General features: G+C 47.0%; 1 protein-coding gene across 1 annotated transcript in view; it reads left to right on the forward strand.

Annotated features, from left to right (window-relative positions):
- Window positions 1-792: 792 nt before the first annotated feature.
- Window positions 793-20,599, forward strand: part of SURF4 (surfeit 4) — a 35,935-nt gene continuing 16,128 nt past the window's right edge. Inside the window, exon 1 of the mRNA XM_086924727.1 lies at window positions 793-895. Within this exon, the coding sequence (XP_086780853.1) occupies window positions 848-895 (48 nt within the window). The 5' untranslated portion in view covers window positions 793-847. The remainder of the gene's footprint in view (window positions 896-20,599) is intronic.

The following is a 20,599-nucleotide window of genomic DNA, read 5'->3' on the forward strand; positions in this document are numbered from 1 at the left end:
ACTTTGTTTTCTCTTGTAACCTTCACACTTGTCACTCTTTCCTCCTGTGATGTACTGTTTGCTACCTCATGTATTTTGTTTGCTCACAATTGTCACTTTTACCTCATGTAACTTATCGTCTGCTTTTGTAATTTGTTCACTTGTAATTTTCTGTTCCTATTGTGAAGCGCTCTGACGCCTTCTGGTAAAGTCCGCGCTATATAAAAACGTATAAATAAAAATAAAAAATAAATACCCTAGTGGCAACATCCATCAAACTGGTTTAAAACATTTCTGAACAAAAAACCCTTGAAAGGTTGTGACTGAGAGGAAGGGTAAATAATGTTTAATGGCCTGTTCCTACTCTACAATGTTCTTATGTATCAGTTATGTTCCTATTGTGAAGCGCTCTGACACCGCGCTATATAAAAACGCATAAATAAAATACCAAGTATTGACAGCAAAACAGAATAATGACCATGTTCACTTCATATACATTTAAATTATAGCCAGTTGCACAGGGAAGTGTACTATTCAATCATCTGGAAACATGCAGACCCGCAATTGCCGTTAATTTCTTGAGAAAACACCCCAATCCAAGATGGACGCATCCATGCAATATTCTATTGGGATTGGCCGTAGACGTAATTTTGGAATGGGTAAATTGTGCGGGAGCGGCAGAGGAGAGCTATGGAAGGGGGCTCCATCTTGGATAGGGTCAGTTCTACGAGTAGTCGGGTCCGATAGTCCTTCTTCCGTTTTGCCGGTGGCGCCGCGGCTCCTTTAAGCTTTGGCCTACGTGGCAGCGCCTGCGGAGAGCGGCGGCGCAGGGGAGAGAGCGCTGACAGCACCCGGAGAGAGAGGCACCATGGGCAGCACTCAGATGATGGGCACCGCCGAGGACTTCGCTGACCAGGTGGGGGCAGTTTACTGAGTGTGCGAGGGGCAGGTGTATGGGCACTAGGAGACCAGCCCAAGAGGCCTGCAGAGCCGTATTGAGGGCCCTGCGGGAGGGCGACCATGGGGGGCTGTGAGGTGTAAATAAAGGAAGCCCCAGGACAGCAAGAGAGCCGGAGTTGTCAGGCGGCCTATGTGACACCTGCAGCCCGTCCTGACACTGTAGCCATTGATGTGCATTCTGGGACATGTAGTTTTCCTTTATAGGGTTGTCCTTTATAACCATCCAGCATATAAAGTGATGTTTGCAGAAACAAACTGCTTGAGACCCTCGTGGGTGACTAGCTAGCTTTATAAACCCCTGATTGATTGATTGATTGATTGAAAGTCTGACTGAAGTTGTCATAAAGCTTGCGGCTCTGGGCATCTCTGTAATACAGACAGGTCAAGTGGGGGCAAGAGAGCAGCTGCCCCTGGGGAGGCGGAGTACTGGGAGGACGAGCTAGGCTCACATAGCGGGGAATCAGGTGAGGGTCAGGGGTGCCTGGGGTAGGAGGGGAGGGGGTACATAAAGCCCCCTGTGTAAATAAAGGGTTGACATAAATAAATGGGTGTTTATGAGGTAAGTACAGTGTTGGGCCGATAGGTACCTATGAAGTAATAATGGGGGCAATACAGAAAGGTAAGAGGCTAATGCAGGAATTGGGGCGTGGGGTACATGGAGAATTGGACGGTGACTTTGTGTTGCAAGTTAAAGGGAGACCAGGAGATCGCATATAGGCAGCTTTGTGGGCAAATAAAAGGTGATGTGTCATGTATGTGAGAGCTAAATACAAAGCGGTCTAGGGAGCCAGATATGTAAGTGGGTATAGATGCCTGTTACAGAGGTGCGTGCATGTTTGTACCCAGTAGAGGCCCTCCGTAGAATATTTAGGGGGAACCCAGTAAGAAGAATCCTTGAAGGACTGGGAGGCGAAAGTACATGTCTAGGGATGTAAATATATCTTAGGATATCCGATGACAGGGTGAGGTGGGGGTCCTGGTCAGCGTAGGGTAGACGACTCTGTGAGAGCGATGCAGGTGTATGAGTCTACTACCTGAGTACAAGGAGCCCGCATCACAACAAAGTCATTGGCTTAAATAAGCCAAAACATCTTGAAATTCGATGATGGGTTTTGTTGAAATGAAAGTCAGGGTCAAGGTGAAGTATGAAGTTGAAGTTTATTAAATCAGCCCCACACCTTAAGGCGGTGCGTAGGTCAGTTAGTCAGAATCATAATGGCAGTTGGTGGCAAGGGAACGGGACCTGGAAAGGATGGAATGTTGGGGAACCAATGGGAAGGGTAGGGGACAATGGATGCTCTCGCGCAGGAGAGCTGGCACACACCACTTGTCATAGGGTCCCGGGGGGGGGAAACCAGAACTAGGTTACAACACATCTTCCTCTCTTGAGGGTTTTGACAGGTAAGCCCAACGTGTGGCAGGAAGAACTTTAGGGATAAGTGAACTGGTAAACATTGGTCACAAAAACAGTTTTAAAAACATTTGGGATCAGGAAGGTTCTCCCTGATGTTCCATTTGTCACGGGAGCATGAGGAACGCACTGTGTGTCAGTCTGGGATTCCGTGTAGGTTCTGCCAACCCACCGCTGAAGCAGTGACCGCCAAGCTGGCTTCGGAGACAGAGTGGGAGTTGCCGTACAGCTCCGTTTGGTGAACGGAGTGCGTGGAATGGCCCCCAGGGACTGGTCCGAGTGATTGACAGTCAGCTGAGTCAGTGGCAGGTGGGAGATGGTGTGAACTGTGTTTATGGGTGTGGGACAGTGTCCAGCTTGGTTATCATCCTCAACTCACATATCATAGCATGGAACCTTCAGGGTGGAAACATTGTAGGTGTTAGGGTGTGACCAATTCCACATCATCAGACTTTACATCGTTCATCGTGGCAGGGCCTCACACAGTACAGTTACATTCCTAACGTGGATGGTGAGCTTCCGTAAGGGCTCGCTGGGTCTTGTGGTCCACAGGTATTATGCTGGCCCGCAGGACCTGTAAGCATCTAGTCCGTACCTATGTTTACCACAAGGTGTGGGCATGGTACTGGTCTGAGTGCCCTCTTGTTCCCTTTCTCTGATTCCTCATCGTTCTCTCCCCCATGGCACTCCCTTATAGTATAGTGCTCCTGTCTGCTGTACTAGAACTAACTTCTCCACTCTGGTGAGTGACCACGGCTTTGGAATCCTTTTTCTTGGGATATTTCCAGGACCATAAAGTACCGCGTCTGCGCCTACGCTTACTCATACCACCGGTGTCCCTCACGTTGTTACTCTCAGGGATGGATCTGACATCACATCTCTTGTAGTACTCTGTACCAGTGTCACTTGTACTTTCTTTTCCAACAACTCTCATGCCTTCCATACTTGCATCCGCAAGGACCTGTTCTTCATCTAATTTCATCACGTGAGATCCACTGGAGGATGTGGTTGTGTCATCTGTGTCTCTTAACTTGCATTCACCCCCGCGTTCCACAAGCCTCTTGTTAATCCTTATCTGTACTTTGGGTGGAGGATCTAGTACGTGTTTGTGTGCGTTATTACTTTCATTCTCTGGCTCTACATTATATAACCAGTCATAGTACTCTCCTTGCATGTTACACTTCGACTCCACCAGACACTGACCATCATTTTCTTCTTGGTGACCGTCGTCAGCGTCATTCCTTCTTGTGACGGGTGTTGACTTGATCCTTGCAGTAGAGTGCCACACTTCCTCATCTTGGTGGCAGGTAGATTTACAATAGTACTCCACTGGCACCGTGGACGGAGATACCATACACATTCCTCCATAGGTCGGTTCGCTTTTATCTGCCAGGACTTCTTCACTAATATTGTCCTTTACCTCATACCTCGTGAATGCATTTTGTTTAGTTTTGAATTTGTCGGTGACTGCTTCATTTTCCCTTTTCTTACTCCATGCAGCCTTTGTCCATCCACTTTTGGTCGTGGAAGATGGCTTCTCCTCACTTAACGTCTTGGAGCTTGTACTGAGTTTGTTGTTGATTTGAGCCTGCCTATTCAAAGGTTCAATACGGTTGGAATCTATCATTATGTTACATTTCTTCTGTTCTTCCCACCCCAGTACCGAGGGTCCTTCTTCTGAAACATAAACCGTACTCCATGTGCTTCTCTTCATATAGCTCAATTGTGTTACACTACCCCCTGTTAGGTTGATGTTTTCTCCTGTGTATGTTATCGGGGACATTTCAGTTTCCATCAATTCATTCCCTTGTGTCACAGCCAATTTACTTTTCCATATACTCATGTTTATCAATGTGCAGTTCGAGCCTGAATCAGCGATAACGTCAATCCCAACTCCATTTATGTCTATGGTACTCTCAGGTTTGGTTTCACTCATGTTACATTCATTTTTGCAATCACCAATTTCCCGGTGCATTGTGACATTTTGGCAGTTGGCCAATAGTTTTTGTTTGTAATGTTCACTTAAGTCCTCCTTCACCTCCTCACATACATTACTGTTCGCTTCCTTCTTGGTTTCTCTTCCTGGTGGGGGTAAGATGCACATTAGGTTTTTATCCATGTTGCTGTTGCAAACCAATTAGACTTGTATAATTTCTCTTTTGTGTGTTTTATCACGGAAAGTTCCACTAAGGGGTACTGTTCTTATTCACTTATGTGCCATACCATTCGCTTTCATTGTTTCTGGGGATATGTTGGTATGCAGTTGGATGAGGGGATGCAGAAGAGTGCTGTCTCTATTGATTCACCCTTACTTTAATTAATTTGTGTCATTAATGTTGACCGTCGCAACCAATGCTTGTTTTGGTTGAAGTGTCCCTCCTCTTTTTTTTTCAAAGGGTTACAATGCGATTCTTTTGATCACAAAACTGAGCGTGTGCCAACGCGGGATTAGAACTCCCGACACCGATTCTAAACTCAGCGCTGATCTCCCCGTATGGCGCCTTACGCTGCGTTCCAGTGACGTGGCACGCCTAGGCGCATGCGCAGACGGGTTTGCAGGAGGGGCGTTCATGGCGCGAAAATCCCCTGACAGGATTTTCTTCAATCAGACCTTGACAATCAGGTGGCGCTGCTGCGTGAAGTGCGTAGTTCTCACCTTCGCGCCAACATGCTGTGGAGGACTCTAAAATAACCGCCACTACTTCCCTCAAGCTCCCAAACGTGCAGTTCCAAGGTAAGCTAATCACTCCATAGAATGTACTGATGACACTCGCCGATGCTGAATGACATTTAACGTTAAAATGAGCCTCTTCGCCTCGCGCTGAGGAAGGTCGCCCTTCTTCTTTCGGATTGTTGGACAATCAAGGGTTTGCGCCGCTCACATGCACTTCACTTTCACTAAGGACACAGCTTGTCATGCGCTGCACTTAACTTAAACAATGTGAGAGACTTGACACGCTACACCCTTTCAATGTCTATGTTCTTTTAGAAGGTGAGCGTCAGCTCGTGCAGCCCTGGGTTGCGCTGAATGTGGGGAGGTTAATAATTATCCCGCTTAAACATCACTAAAAGCGGCTGCAGACGTTATTTTAGTGGGGGTCCTTGCTCTGCTCACTTCGCCTCCACCCAGCTACCCCGGCTCACCTCATGGACACGCTCAGAATCCAGTGGTCCTGCGTTTTTCTTTTCAGTCACCGTCACCGTACTCGCCGAGATTCACGGAGGTTGCTCAGGTTCCTCACAGTACTTCACGGCTTAACATATTGATTTGCGAAGAATCTTGTTATTCTTAACTCAAGTTTTATTTCGTCAGTTTCTCAAGTTCATTTCGCATTCGACCCACTCATAAGTCGATGGCTCCTTTCACGCTCGACTTGCTCAAAAGCCGGCTACCGAAATCACAGAGCTGTTCCTGTTAATCTCAAACCAGTTGTTCCTTGAACTGGCTTCGACTCACTCACAGGTAGATGGCTCCTTTCACGCTCGACTTGCTCAAAAGCCGGCTTGCCGAAATCACAGAGCTGTTCCTGTTAATCTCAAACCAGTTGTTCCTTGAACTGGCTTCGACTCACTCACAGGTCGATGGCTCCTTTCACGCTCGACTTGCTCAAAAGCCGATTTGCCTAAATCTTGGAGTTGTTCTTAATCCTTGACCTTTCACATTCGACTTACTCACAAGTCGAAGGCTATTTCACACTCGACCCGCTCAAAAGTCGACTAGCCGAAATCACGGAGCTTTTCTTAGCTCTTGACCTGTTGCACCGTGCCTTTAGAAGAGGTTGCTTCCGCATTCAAATTGGAAGGCAGTGGGTTCGTGGTGAGGGGCTGAGGTCCTCGTCGCCACTGTTGAAATGAAAGTCAGGGTCAAGGTGAAGTATGAAGTTGAAGTTTATTAAATCAGCCCCACACCTTAAGGCGGTGCGTAGGTCAGTTAGTCAGAATCATAATGGCAGTTGGTGGCAAGGGAACGGGACCTGGAAAGGATGGAATGTTGGGGAACCAATGGGAAGGGTAGGGGACAATGGATGCTCTCGCGCAGGAGAGCTGGCACACACCACTTGTCATAGGGTCCCGGGGGGGGGAAACCAGAACTAGGTTACAACAGGTTTGTCGTTCATATGGGCTCGCTTTGTCAATATGCATTTATTGTAGGTCTATGCGATCTCTGTCGTAATTTCCACCAATTAAATTATGCAAAATTCCTGAAAAATTACATAAAATGCTCCATCTGTGTTAGACCTGGCACCTTGGCATGGGTCTCCCTTCCACTTTTTGCTGATGTGCCTCATATGTTTTTTTGGTGTTAGCTGCTGTCTGGTTTCCGTGAGTGACAGGGCTGGGGAATTCCAGGAGACAGGCTGGGACTGACAGGTGGCGAATAGGGAGATGACACCAGGATGGGTGGGGGGGGAGTGCACCTTGACTCGGAATAGGGCTGTGCTCTGCCACCTCAATGCTGGCTCCGCCCCCTGAGGAGCGACTGAGGACTCTGCCCTGCACCTTGTGAAGAGAGAGGGAAGACTGTCAACCGAGTGCTCCTGGACTGTACTTGTCACCACAATGCTGGCTCCACCTCCTGCGGAGCGTCTGATGTCCCTGCCCTGCTCACTGAAAGGAGAAGCCAGAGTCTGCAAAACAAAGTGTTCAAGGACTGGACTGGATTAGGCAAAGCCCCCCCCTGGCCTGAAAGAACAAAAGAAATGCTATATAAAAGAAGGAGCCCTGCTCCTAAACATCAGATCATGCTTTTGAACCAAGAAGAAGAAATCTCTGCCTGAGGAGGAGAAACCGGGAAAGCTGAAGGAGGAAGACTGTCCCTATCCTGGGGGATTGGCCTGCAGTGGTTGCCTTGTGCCAAAGGAGAGGAGGAAACCTACAAAGACTTATTGCTTTTCAAAGACTTGCTTTATTTTCCTAAAAAGAACTTGTGCATCAGGAGCGATCTCCAAGGGCTTTGAATCGAGCTTGCCCCCTGAACTGAGCCCCGGGACCATTGGGCTCATCCTGCCTTTGCCCGTCTGCTACGGGGCTGCTGTGTCCCCCCCCCCCTCGCCGGAGCCGTGATCTCTGGTGTGCCTCGCCCCCTCCTTAGGCCGTGACGTTGGTGCCTGGCCGCCCCTGCCTTGGGAGAGCCCCGCTCGAGTTCGAGCCGCTCTCCCTACGCTTTGCCGCCCGCCCCCCCCCCTGTCACCACCCCTCCCGCCGGAATCCGATTGGAGTGCTGTTCTCTGCCTCGGATGGCCTGTACGTTCGCAACGTACCCGGCCGCCCCGCTCCGCACTCCTGCATCTGAAGGGCCGTGCTGCACACTAACGGGTCTCCAGTATGGTCCGTACTAGGAGCCCAGTGCCGCACCTGCCTGCCTGGAACATCGCGCCCCCCTGCAGACCCGAAGGTACGTCGACCTACAACCGCGTACTAAAGGAGTACGCCTAGCACGCCTGACAGACGCCTCGCCCCATGAACCGCTTTCAGCCCCGGACCGCCCGCACCTCTCCCCGCTGTCCCGCTCACCCGCCTCGTGCCTCGAGGCTTTTCTATGAGCCAGATTGCCCGTGGAGAACCGCCAACCCCGTCCTGGGCCCGCCTTCACCTGTGGCCGCATCTGTGCGCGGCAAACTCCATCCAAAGGTACTGCGTAAGCATCGTGCAGTACGCTGCGCCCCGGACTGCAGTGTCCGCGAGGCGCGTACACTCTGGTAAAGCCATTCCCCTCTAGCGCTGTACGAGTCGCACAGGAGTACAACCACTCGTACCCCAGTACGAGCCTGCAACGCGGTACGCATCGCACCAAGTGCTGCGCCTCGGACTAGAGAGTCCGCGAGGCGCGTGAAAATCTATGAGTCTTGCTCTTCGAAGCGCACTGGAGCGCTGCAACGCGCTCAACCTTCCTAAAAGACAGTACTAAAGAACTGGAAGCTGCTTTTAATAATGTGGAACAGGTTTTAAGTTAATAGAACTCGTGAATTAAGCATTTTTCAAGAACTCTTGCCTATCAAAGTACTGTGGCCTCATTTAAAAAACGTTATAATGGTCTTGTAATTGAAACCTGCATAGAAACCTATTTTTACATAAAGTATACGTATTTTTCTACATAACTACGCCTAGTGTCCATTTGTGGTGGGTCATTTTATTACTGTTTGTGATCATGAATGCCTAACTAAGACGCCCTGAAATTTAGCCTTGTCTGCTCGCACCACACTACCTAGAGGGTGAGCAGGGGTTATTCTGAGGAGTGAGTCCCTTACCCTGACTAGAGGAGAGGGTCCCTGTTTGTCACAAGTGCATACCTGTGCCAACTAGAGACTCCCAAATCTAACATTATTTTTATGTAAGCGTGAACGACGTCCCTATGTCCATTTTATATGTGAGGTTGCATTTTTTTTGCTTGAAAAAAAGCACGATCCTGCACGGACGCAAACAGCATCTCGTTTCCTGTTCATATGCTTGTTTCTTTGCTGCCACAATTGGATTTTTACCTGAACAACATCTTAATTAGGCGACTGACATAATGGTGTCATTTTCGTGCATTTTCTTTAACTTATAATTTCAGAAATGATGTGAGATAATCTTTGAACAAATTAAATGATACAAATTCTTCATAACTGATTTCCTAATGAGGAGTTGGTACCAGAGGCCGGTCAAAAGCACGTGTACTACGTCACTTCAGCCTGAAACAATGATAGATTACTTGAGGGAGTGGAGAGTGCCCTATTAAGGACATATGAGATCCTCTGGTGCACTACACTCAGCTAAAGTCTGTGTGTTACATCACTATAAGTCCCTCTTTGATAGTTATACCTGTTGGAAAGGAGAGTGGTTCTTGTTCCTATCTAGCCCCACATTGTTCTACAGTCTGCAATGAGGATTTGAAACTGGGTCTTGAGTAAAGAAAAGGGGAAAGATAATTTTGCTCTTATTACTCACAAATTGTCTTGGAACATGCCTTGAGATTCTTCCATCTCTGTACCGTGGATAAATGCTAAGATCTAGTCTTGAGTGTCCTCCTTTATACAGCACTGACTTAGTCTTCTTCTTCCTTAATGTACAACATTTCATGCACTAAATTGTCACTATATGCTTTTAACAGTAGTGTGCTATTTCCTACTGACAGTAGTGATCTTTTAATCAATCTGGGGAGAAGTAAACTACTTGACTTAGACCTTGCGGGATTTAAACTTGTGAGAGGCAATCAGTCAATCAATTGAAGCACTATTTTAGAAGAAACTGTTATTTTTTTTCTTCATTTCCTTCGGAGATGAAAAGCACACAATTTAGAGTATTTCAACAAGTGCATCCTATCCTTGTCTAACAAAGTGTTTACTTCTGTATTCTGTAACTGCTTTTTTATAGCACTTACTACTCCTGACCAGATACTCTTAAGGTGGATCCATTGTCACATGATGACACCACTTATTTTTCTAGTTGCTGATATTTTCATAGATCAGAACTTTAGAAAAAGAGTTGGTGCTAGATGTATGATTCACATCTGTAACCAGGGATGTACAAATTGCACACATGTTGCATCACAAATGTAATCTTTCCTTACAAGCCAGTCAATGTGCTGATAGGTTGCATTTCAAATTGTCCATTCCTAGAGGGCTGTCCTAAAACGACCTGCCTAATTAATATTAATTAGATAAGTTGCAATTTACAGCACCCCGTAATTAGCTGTGAATGCAGGAAAGGAGGACTGCAAAGGGACAATAGACGTCTATTGCTGCATTTCCATTCCCAACCGTGAATTTTCATTTTAGGCAACCTGTGTCCACTAAAGAGATTTGACAGAAGCTGATTTTATATTTATTGAAGAAAATGTTTTCTTGTTTTGTAAGAACATCTGGGGGATGCAGGCAGTGGTGCCCTGAACTGCTATCTCCCCCAAGGCAGTTTGAACTGATTCCTAATGGAGAAGCTGTCCCTTTGTGACCCCCCCCCCCCCCACCCCTTAATTCAAGAGAAGTAACCCATCAGTGGTTTGTTGTTTCAGAGTTGCAAGCAAGAATGGGACACCCTCCCGCATCCCCTCCCTTTTGCCATTTGGAAATGGTTGGAAAAGCACTTCTAAGGGTCCGAAAAACTGTTCTGACATGCAAAATGGGTTTTATATATTGTAAAAAGCCCTTTTGTGCATGCATATTTATTTATTTATGCGATTTATTGAGCGTGCACATACCCTTAGGTGTCTCGGCGCTGTGGACGGGAAATAATAGGACAGTCCAAGCTGGACAGTTATTGGTTGAATAACCAGGTTTGGAGTTGTTTACGGAAGGCCATAAGAGAGGGGGCGTTTTTGATGTGAAGCGGGGAGTGTGTTACACAGTCTGGGGGTGGCGACTGTGAATCTTCTGTCGCCCCAGGAAGATTTTTTTGTGGTATTTTGGGAATTGCAGTGTTTGCAACTGCAAAAAGACTTTCTGAATGAGGGCCATCTTACTTTCTTTCCGACCCTTACTAATGGGCAAATAATAGAAAATTCATCTTTAAAAAAAAAAGCAGAAATGCATGTGCGGTCCCTCTAGGCGCTTCCAGTTGTCGGGGAATGTGGCGGTCGAGAGAGAGAGCAGTTGATGGTTTGACGTATTTCGGGTGTGAGGGCTGGGTCGGCCCTGTGGACAATGTGCGGTAGGCAGGGGTCAGAAGGTGCTCCGGAGTGGATTAACTTCATGGCTCTCAGGGTGCCTCTTTCGTGAGTGGGATCCAGGTAATAAGGGTCTATTTGGTGGTGTTGCTGGGAGTGGGGGCGGGGGTAGTTGGGGCGGTGCAGAGGTCTTGGTCATCAAAGTTGTTGTAGAGCGTCTTGATCTTGAGGTGAAAGAAGGAGCTGAGTCTGTTTCAGAGGTCTTAGGAGGAGGGACGTCAGTTGTTTTGCTGATGGGTTTGAAAAATTCCTGTATGATGGTGAAGAGTTCCTTGGAGTTATGTGCGTTGGAGCGGATTCTGTCTTGGAGGAAGTTTTTCTTTGTGGATTTGATGAGTTGGTGGTGTGCCATGGTGGCTGTTTTGTAGATGGTGCCTGCTTCTGGAGTTTTTAGCTGTTTTACACGTCTTTTCCAGTCGTTCGCAGGAGCGCTTGGATACTTGGAGTGCCGTGGTGAACCAGTTAGCTTTCTTGTTGTGTTGCCTCGTGGTGTTCTAGAGGGGGGCAAGTGTGTTGGTGATCCATTGGTTGAGGTTGCTTGCCAAAGTGTTGGCCTCTGTCATAGTTGGGAGTAGAGTGCAGGCGAGGGCAGAAGTGAGGTGTTCTTCTGAGACTTTGTTCCAGATTCTGTGTGAGAGCCCACTCAAGTGCTTGTGTGCGGTGGGTTTACTAAAGGAGAAATAGATGCAGTGGTGGTCAGTCCAGAGCAGTTCCATGTTGGGGCTGAAGAAGTAGAAGATGCTGTTTTCTCCTGCACAGACTGGGTCGAGTGTATGTCCCGCTGTGTGAGTTGAGGTGGAGACGAGTTGCTTCAGCCCTATATTGGTGAGGTTCTCTAAGAGGGTGGTAGTGTTGGGGTCATTATGGTGTCCAGTTTGAAGTTCAGGTCTCCGAGTAGTATGTGGTCTGTAGAGGCGAGGGCGTGGGGTGCAATGAGGTCTGTAAATATGTTGGTGAATATGTTGGTGAACGGAGCACGGGGCCAAGCGGTCTGTAAACGAGTGTTCCGCGGAGCGTCATTCTGGGATTGGTCTAGATCTGGAAGAGGACGTGTTCCATGGGACACAAGGTGTACGAGTCTGTGGTCGTCAATCGGAGTGAGATTTTGTGGATGATGGTAAACCCTCCTTCGGGGCAGGTGGGCTGGACTTTTCTCAGGATCTTGTATCCTTCAGGGATACCAGTTGCAATGTCTTGTGCAGAACTGGCATTGGTCCAAGTCTCTGTGAGGAAGGTGACGTTGGGTGTGTGAGTGTTGAAGAGGTCCCAGATTTCTACAGCCTGTCTGTGCAGGGAGTGTACATTGATAAAGATTCAGTTCAGTGGCTTGTATGCACTGGCATCCGGTGGTCTGGGGGCTGCTGTTGAGCTCCGGAGGTGGGTGAAGGTGCAGCGGCAATGACTGCAGGAGAACGGGCCATGGGTGTTGCTTTGGGTGGAGAGCTGGCAGTTGTTGCTGCGTCTAGGGATTAGTGCGTGGAGGTGCTGAGGTCATAACAGCGGGGGATAGAGGGACCAGGGTCCCAGGCACTGGTCGCGGTTGGGTCACTGAAGGGCGCAGACTGGCTTGTCTTTGGCGCACCAGCAGCATGGCTGCAAAGCGGTTGCCATTAAGTAGGGGTCAGAGGAGGGTGATCAGCTGGGAGGAGGGAGCGACACGCTGGGTGGAGGGGCAGCGGGGCAGCAGCAGGGAGTGAGGGAAGAGGAGGCGAGCAGAGGTAAAAGAGAAACCGGCAAAGATGGAGATAAGAGGCAAAAAGAGAAATGAGCAAAAGAGAAAAAAAGGCAACAAAATGCAGAAAAGAGGCAAAAAAAGAGAAGAGGCGAGAGAAAAGGGAGGACACAGAGCGGAGTAGCCGCAGAGCAGGGTGCTACGCCACTAGAGCACCAGGGATGAGGCGCAGACAGAAGCCTGCGGGTGGTGGAGGGCCTTGAACACCTACCTGTAAGGAGCTCAGGCTTAAGGGCAGACCCTTAATGGTGGAACTGCACGGGGAAAAGCAGTGACACTGACCAGGAAGGTCAGAGGTCTTGCTTAGATGTCCTTCCATCCCTCTGCGACCAGGCTAATCCCCTATCTGAGAACATTGTTCTCACCACTCTTGAAAGGAATACTTTGTACTTCTAAACCCTCTTCCTTTGTATGTAATGCGGTACAAAAGGGGGTGGTGATGGACGGAGCATCTGAATCAATCAAACACTCGCACCCAATCAAAAAATCTGGGTTTAATCCATCACCGTTCTTTAGCCCACTACATCACCACCCCCTTTTGTACCGCTTTTGGCCGCCATAAGTGTGGCGGGGTATGCTCAGACGTGAGTCCCTTGCTCACTTTGCCACTGGATTCAAGCAAGCCGGGCTGAAGACGGCTGGAATGCCAGAAACCGGTCCTCGGAAGCTTGTTTCCGGTCCAGGGAAGACATGGCTTGGCAGTTCGGGCTGGACTGTTCCCATGAGCACAGGGTCAGACTGATTTGCATATAGCCAAGTCTGAACTGGGCTGGCAGAGTGGGCTAAAGAACGGTGATGGATTAAACCCAGATCTTTTGACTGGGTGTGAGCACTTGATTGATTCAGATGCTCCGTCCATCACCACCCCCTTTTGTACCGCTTTTGTGAAATAAAGCAGCAGATTTTAAATTCGATCATATGTTCAGCGGGTAGCCAAACTAATTTTAGAGTTGCATGAATGGAAAACCTCCCATGTGCTAAACTTAACACTGCCACGTGCCACATCTACTTTATTGAAAACTGACTATCCAACTAAGAATAGCTTGGTTTGGGATCTTTCATATTAAAAAGAAGTTGAACTCCCATCTGTCCCGCCTACTCTAGGGTTGAGTTGTGTATACAGTGACACAGCAAAGATACCAGGGGCTCAACTACATTTGAACAAAATGCCTCTGTTCCCCTTTGTTAGGTACTGAAATACAGTCACTGTAGGGGATGCCTAAGGCCTTTCTATCATAGGCACTGGTGCCACTGCACCTGCTGCTCAGTCGATAGATCCTAGCTGGGGTGCATATATCTCTGACTATATGATTTTTAACTACAATATTTAATGTTTCTTTTTTTGTTGATTCTCAAGTGTTTATTTCTTTGTTCTACCTAACATGCACTAATGGCATCAGGAAAAAAACGTTAAAATAAATAACTCTCTGGAGCAACTTTGATGGGTCTGCTCTGGTACATCCCGAATACAATAGTTCTACTCAACAGGTAAGTGTCAAACTGCAGAAAGGTGTACTTTACACATTTGTTATAACCAGCCAACTCCAAACTCAACTGAACCAGCCCCGCGTTTACTCAAAACCATTGGTTCAACTGAGAGAACCTAATTCTCCTTCTATAGCCCCTCGAGTCCAGCCTCTCCATCCCCCACACTTACCACGTTGTTAGCATCTGCTTCTAGGTGTACTCAAACGGCTACAACAATGTCCTGCAGGAGATCTTCACACTGTGATGGCAGATTGAAGAGTACAAAGCAAAATGGATATATATTTTTGCAAATTTAGTAGATTTGATGAAACATGAACGATTGGAAGCGGTATGAATTGTACAATCTGCTGCCTGTACTCCCTTTCTTCTCTCAAATAAATATGTATACATTTCTGTACGGTTTCGTTTTTGTGTGGTTTCGTTTTCGATTTTGCTTGGTCTCCAGGAAGAGTTTCTCTTCCATGCTTCTGGGGCGCACCCCATCTCACTTGATCCGTTTGTATTTAGTAGAAACAGCACAGATTCTTCCCCCATTGAAGTCCCCACACACACAGACACGAGTCACCACAGCGGGCAGGTGTCCCGTTGCAAACCTGTTTTTCTGAAATGAAAATTGGCATGCAGCATTCTGTCCTAGAAGCTGAGTAAACTTTAGTTTTGTTCATTGGCTTCTCGTGAAGCGGTGAAATCCTTTATCACGCCCCTCTTATTATGTCATTATGTAAAGTACTGCTCTAAACAGAGGTGGCAGCTTTCATTTTTTTCCGAACACCCCTTGTTCTCTCCAGTTTTTGACCACTTTTCCTTTGTTTTATCCATGATATCCCCAAGCATTGTTAAAATCCATTTACACAGTTTCTTGGAGTGGACTTTACTTCTGTTTATTTATTTTTGTTGTTTTTCATGATTCAGATTGGTTGTGCTTTAGCGAGTCCTGCACCTTGTGTGGCAGTGGTGACACAGCTCCTCTGTGGCGCTAGTAACTCCCTACACAGCGTGCAAAAACAACGCAACATTCCGAACACGACTGGGGTGTAAACATTGCTTCCAGTCGTTACATTTTGCAATATTATTTTACTATGAACATTTAAAACCACTGGACACATTAGAATGTAGACATTAAAAATGCTTTGTTGTACGGTTATTTTTACTGTTTAAAACTAGACGTCCAACAAAAGCATGTGGTGCAAATTGAAAACGAATTTACTAAACGGTTCTCTATCATAATCTGCAAGTTAATATGGTTAATGAGCACTCTACTCTTCTCGTCACATGTTCTGCTCTTCTCTGGCAAGAAATGGATTGGTGGCGGCATACGTGTCCATCCATTTTAGATCCTTGTTTTATGGCCAGGGCTGGTGTTCTGTTGGAGGAATGGCGGTGGTTGCGGATGCCCAAACAGGGGTGACCTTTGGCTGTCCCAGCAGTCCATGGATGGAAGTGTACTGCACTGAAAAAGCGACCTCGTATGCAAAATATTTATACTCCATGTTGCAAACGTGTCACTTTTTATATTTATAAGAAATCCAAAAGTGATGCAACAATGCTGTTTTCAGCCAATGGCAGGCGGGGACAGTGGGCTGCAGGGTGTGAGATCTGCTTCCTGATAGGTTCTGCTGCATCATCCTCTGGCCCAAGTCTAGACAAACTAATCTGTCTGCTTAAGTTCCTTGTATTGCTGGATTGTGGCAACCACAGGCTGGTGGTTCAGGTAAAGATGTTGAAATAGTAGTCCTAGAAAATGTTAGTAATCTCCTAATGGCTTCCACCATATAGAGCAGTAGATGTGATCACTGCAGGGAGTTTGTGTGAATATTTGACCTACATTCAAATTTTCTACGGGCAATTTTTCTTAAATTGCAATATACAGCTTTCTGTTTCTTGTGCAAAAGATGAGTTTTCTTGCTAAACATGGGCTTTCGAAATGCCATTTCCTGACCAGGAGGTGTGTAGTGAATCGGTGACGCAATTTTCTATAAGTGGTCTCTCTAACCTGCTACAAGGCAACAGCGGGGTGTTGATTTAAAAATCTGACAACGCTACCGTTGTAAAAAAATATATATATTTAAAAATGTTCCCTTAATAATGAATGTTTTTTGAGTGACAACCAAAATAGAGCATGGTGTGCATAGAAATGTCCTCTTGTGCACTGAATGTTGCTGATCCCTGCTTGGCAAGTATAGTATAACATAGAACTCTGGACCCTTCTGCTGTCCCCTAATGCTCAATCTGTCCTGCTGTGGGGGATGCAGGCCCCATTGCTGCCCCTCCAGCATGGAGGATTCGGTTTAATTTGCGCTTTATTCCATGGTGCACCAGTCCTGTCTCCCCCTTCTTGCAGCGATGTCTGTTCAGTGTTCCATTTTTATGTAATAAATTGATTCCAAATTAGCTAGTCTTTGCTTGTTTGAACCTGGACCCCGCCCTTACGGCACACACACCTGGATCTATTTTGAAGGGCGGAGTGCCATGAATTTTTAAAAGCTGTCATGTGATCTCTACAAGTGTGAGCAGATTGTGTTTTCCTCGAAATATAGTTATTGTGCTTCAAATAGTGACTTGTTCCGAGAATTTGAACTGGTGCCCTCTAGGTGGAAAAGTCCTCGCATTTCTCTAATACAGGACAGAGCTGTAGAAGTATACAGATAGTGCCGACTGCGGATGGAGCAGGTAGGGTGCTGGCCACAGTTACCTGAACCTTTGTGTGATTCTGTGCGAGGTTTTGGCAACCTGATGCTCACACAGCAAACCCCTCTGTTGTATATTTTGAAATACACACATATGAACCAGTGCTAATGGATTTTCAAAGGCTGGCCACCCTTTTATATCAATACATTTTATAATAATTTCTCACCTACAAATGTAAAAAGAAAAAAAAAGGCAGGGAGGGAAAGAGGTGAAAGGGACTGTGGGCCCCTCTGTCATGGAACAAATCAAGTTAATGATATTTACACATGGTTTGTGCTGGAAAGGGACCTGCCTCGAATAGCTAATATTTACACAGACAATGCACCAGTGTAACATTACCCCATTTGTGAAAACTGACGGGATATTTTGAACACTTCGCATTGAGCTAACATTACATTTCTCTTTTGAAGTTTTCATAGAACTGGAACGTGCTTACAAAAAATTCGACATTTTGCAGCTTTTGATGCAGTGAGTTTCCGGTACACGTCAGCAGCACAGACCCTGCTCAGGGTTGGTAAAAATAGGTTTTAAATGCTAGCAATAACAGCTGGTCATGGGCCTTAATGAGGACTATGGGCACGGTGCTGCCCTGGAAACCAGTCACCTAGGAGGGGGTGGACATGATGGGACACGTCAGGTGTAGGTGATGGCCTCTGCCACCCAGTGCCTGCTCTTCTGCTCAGTGACTAAGCCCATAAAGGGGTGCATTTCTCAACTCCTTGAAGGTCTGGCAGAGTCGGATGGTCGCAAATGCTGGGCCACTTAATGAAAGTTTCAGATATCCCCTCCCTTTTGTATTTTTGTTATGCCACCTGGGATTGAATTACCATAGATATCTGGATTTTAGCTACTTATGTTTAATTGAGAACATTTTATTTTTCTTCTGTGTTCTTTTATGGTTTTTTACGACTTTTATTGTGTTTTATCTGTAGAACGCATTTCAGATATTACATTCTTGAGCATATGATCCAGCACTTTGCCATGTAGTGTTTTCTCTCCATAGCAAGTACGTTCTTTTGAAACTGCTTCTTAGAAAAGGGGGTAGAAAACAAAAGTGCTGGTGGGGGAGGACACAGAATGGAGGACGGTGTTTTTCATGTACTACACCTCCATCTACGACAGATGCTGTCCACTCCACGCATATCATTGGGGTTGTGTTGTTTTGTAATACAACAAGTAGAGAGAGCTCGTCCTTCTGCCCTGGTTAATCTAAATCAACAATTAGAAAGGGCTCAGAAAATGTCAACTGCATCTAAAACTGAGTCGTAAAAGTGAAAAACCATAGTTTTTTAAAAAGAACCTTCACCCACCAACCTGGTTGGTGGCATGCATCATCATTGGATTCCCACCTAGGGTGCCAAGTGCAACCTAGGTGTGCTTCGACTCCTGACTACAGCTAAGCAGGACCTTTATTTTGGGTGACAATTTTTGAAAAAGAAGGGAATTTAAAACTTTCTCAAGGAAACCCCTCTTATCTAGGAGAATTTTAATCATGGGAGCCTGGGGCAGGGTGAAAAATTGAATGCAGATGTTTGGGAGGTGTAGATGATCTCATACATCCTTTACTGGTCATGGATTCAGTTGACATTTTCTGTGGATGCCAATGTCCCCATTTCCCAGTCCTAATTTCTACTGTTTTCCCCCCTTCCCCCCCCCAAGTGCCCATGATGACAGTCCGCAGCGCCTCCACCCCATGAGGGCCAGACCTTCCTCCCCAACATGGTAGTCTCCTCGCCCTTCCCAAGCCTGAAGCACCTACACCCAGAGGCCCGCCGGTGGGCGTCGTCGTATCCCCTTGCATCATCCCAGATCTGTGCCCGCTCCTCTGCCCTGGCGCACATGTAAACCTCCCTTGCCCACATTGCAACCGTTGGGGCCCACTCCAGCGCGCTATTGCATTGCAATCTGTCCCCTGGCCAAGGCCAAATCAACAAATCTGGTACCAACCTTACTCGCCCTATGTCTTGGGAACAGTCCTAGGAGGTACACCTCAGCTGTGCAGGGGATTTGACGGTCCAACACATTGTTGCACGTGGTGATCACTGCGTCTCAGAATGGACGCAATCTTTGACTGCTCCATGTCGTATGTCCAAAGTCTGTCCCCAGTGCAATGCATCTGGGGCAAGACCTCAACTCTCCTCCTTACATGACCTGTAATCTATGAGGGGTCAAATAGGTCATATGTATATAATTAAATCGGACGTACATGAACCTCATATTTCTGGAAATGCACCTGGGGCATGCCATAGACACACCCCACGCGGGGTCCAGGAGATCCCTTCCCAGCAGTGTCCCCCATCTCTCATGTGTCTTCACCAGTGGTGTAATGGCAATCTCCATTTGCACCCGATAGAGTCACTTCACCATGTCGCATGCAGAGCCCAGCATCACCAGCGCTTTAAGAACAGCATGGGTCTCGGGCTCCTGTCGTCTATCCAACCTCAGGCTCCCAAACATCAGTACTAAAGCATGATAGGTCTGGAACTGGCCGTGGGGATGGTAACTCTCATTGTGTGACCAAGTCCTGCAGCGGGATGAGCGCCCCCAGTTGGTAACGGTCACCCACCATGATTAGGCCTGCTGTTGCCAATAGAAAACCGTTGCCCCGTAAAGGAAGATGGGGCAGCCCCACCAACGGTAAAGCCAGTGCATATAAAGAAGTCTCAGCTGTCCTCCGCAGGCATCTCTGCCAGCATTGCAAATCAACTTTCAACAACACTCCTGGTCAGGGATCACGTCTTTCAAATCAAGGAGCTTTGCTAGTTGAGTCCCCAGATTACCAGCCACCACAATGGGTCCCAGTTCTTTGAGATTCTCACCATCCAACCACTGAGTTACCCGCTGAACCTGGGCCGCCAAATAATATAATTTAAAATCAGCGGCACCTAGATTCCTGCCAGTTGGAGGTCTCAGAGAGACTATTGCACTTACCATTCCATATCAATTTATGGAGCAGGGTATCCAATTGATTTAACCAGGAGTGTGATGTCTTGACGGGAAGGTTAACAAAGAAATGTTTCAATCATGGCAACATAATCATCTTGGATAAAGAGATCCGATCCATAACTGTTCATTTCAGGGACTGCCAGAACTGAACACCTGATCTAAAAGAGCGAATCGCTGGTCCCAGATTGCCCTCTTTAAGGTCAACTAAAGCATGAAACACTTGGAATCCCAAATATCTAACGGATGTTGGTGACCAGATCAATCCTGGGGGTTGCATCTCCCCCACTGTCATGGGGAACAAGTGTGTTTTAGGTCTATTAATCCAGAGAGCCTGGCAAGGGCAGAGAAGTCACTCCGCAAAATCAGTGCGTTTCAAACTCCCCGTGGGCCATTTGTTAAATAGAATAACAAATCATCAACCTACAAGGATATAATATGCTCTCTGTTCTCTACCATCACCCCATAACCTGTTCCTTCCTGATGGAATATTTCTGCCAGTTGTTCAATGGCCAAGGCACACAGAGGTGAGGGAGGACACCCATGCCTACTGCCCCGGTGGACCTCGTATTGGGTGGAAATGTTACCACCAGTCTTTTCCCTCGCCATGGTAACCCATTTTATCCAGCCGTCTCTCAGCCCCATCCTAACCATAACTGCATTGAGGAAGTCCCACCTTACTGAATCCAAAGCATTTTCAGGGTCTACTGACATAAGAGCATTTAGGCAGAAACAAATATCCTGATGGTATAACATA

Source organism: Lissotriton vulgaris, chromosome 5 (genome assembly GCF_964263255.1).
Source record: "Lissotriton vulgaris chromosome 5, aLisVul1.2, whole genome shotgun sequence".
NCBI classification, from domain to species: Eukaryota; Metazoa; Chordata; class Amphibia; order Caudata; family Salamandridae; genus Lissotriton; species Lissotriton vulgaris.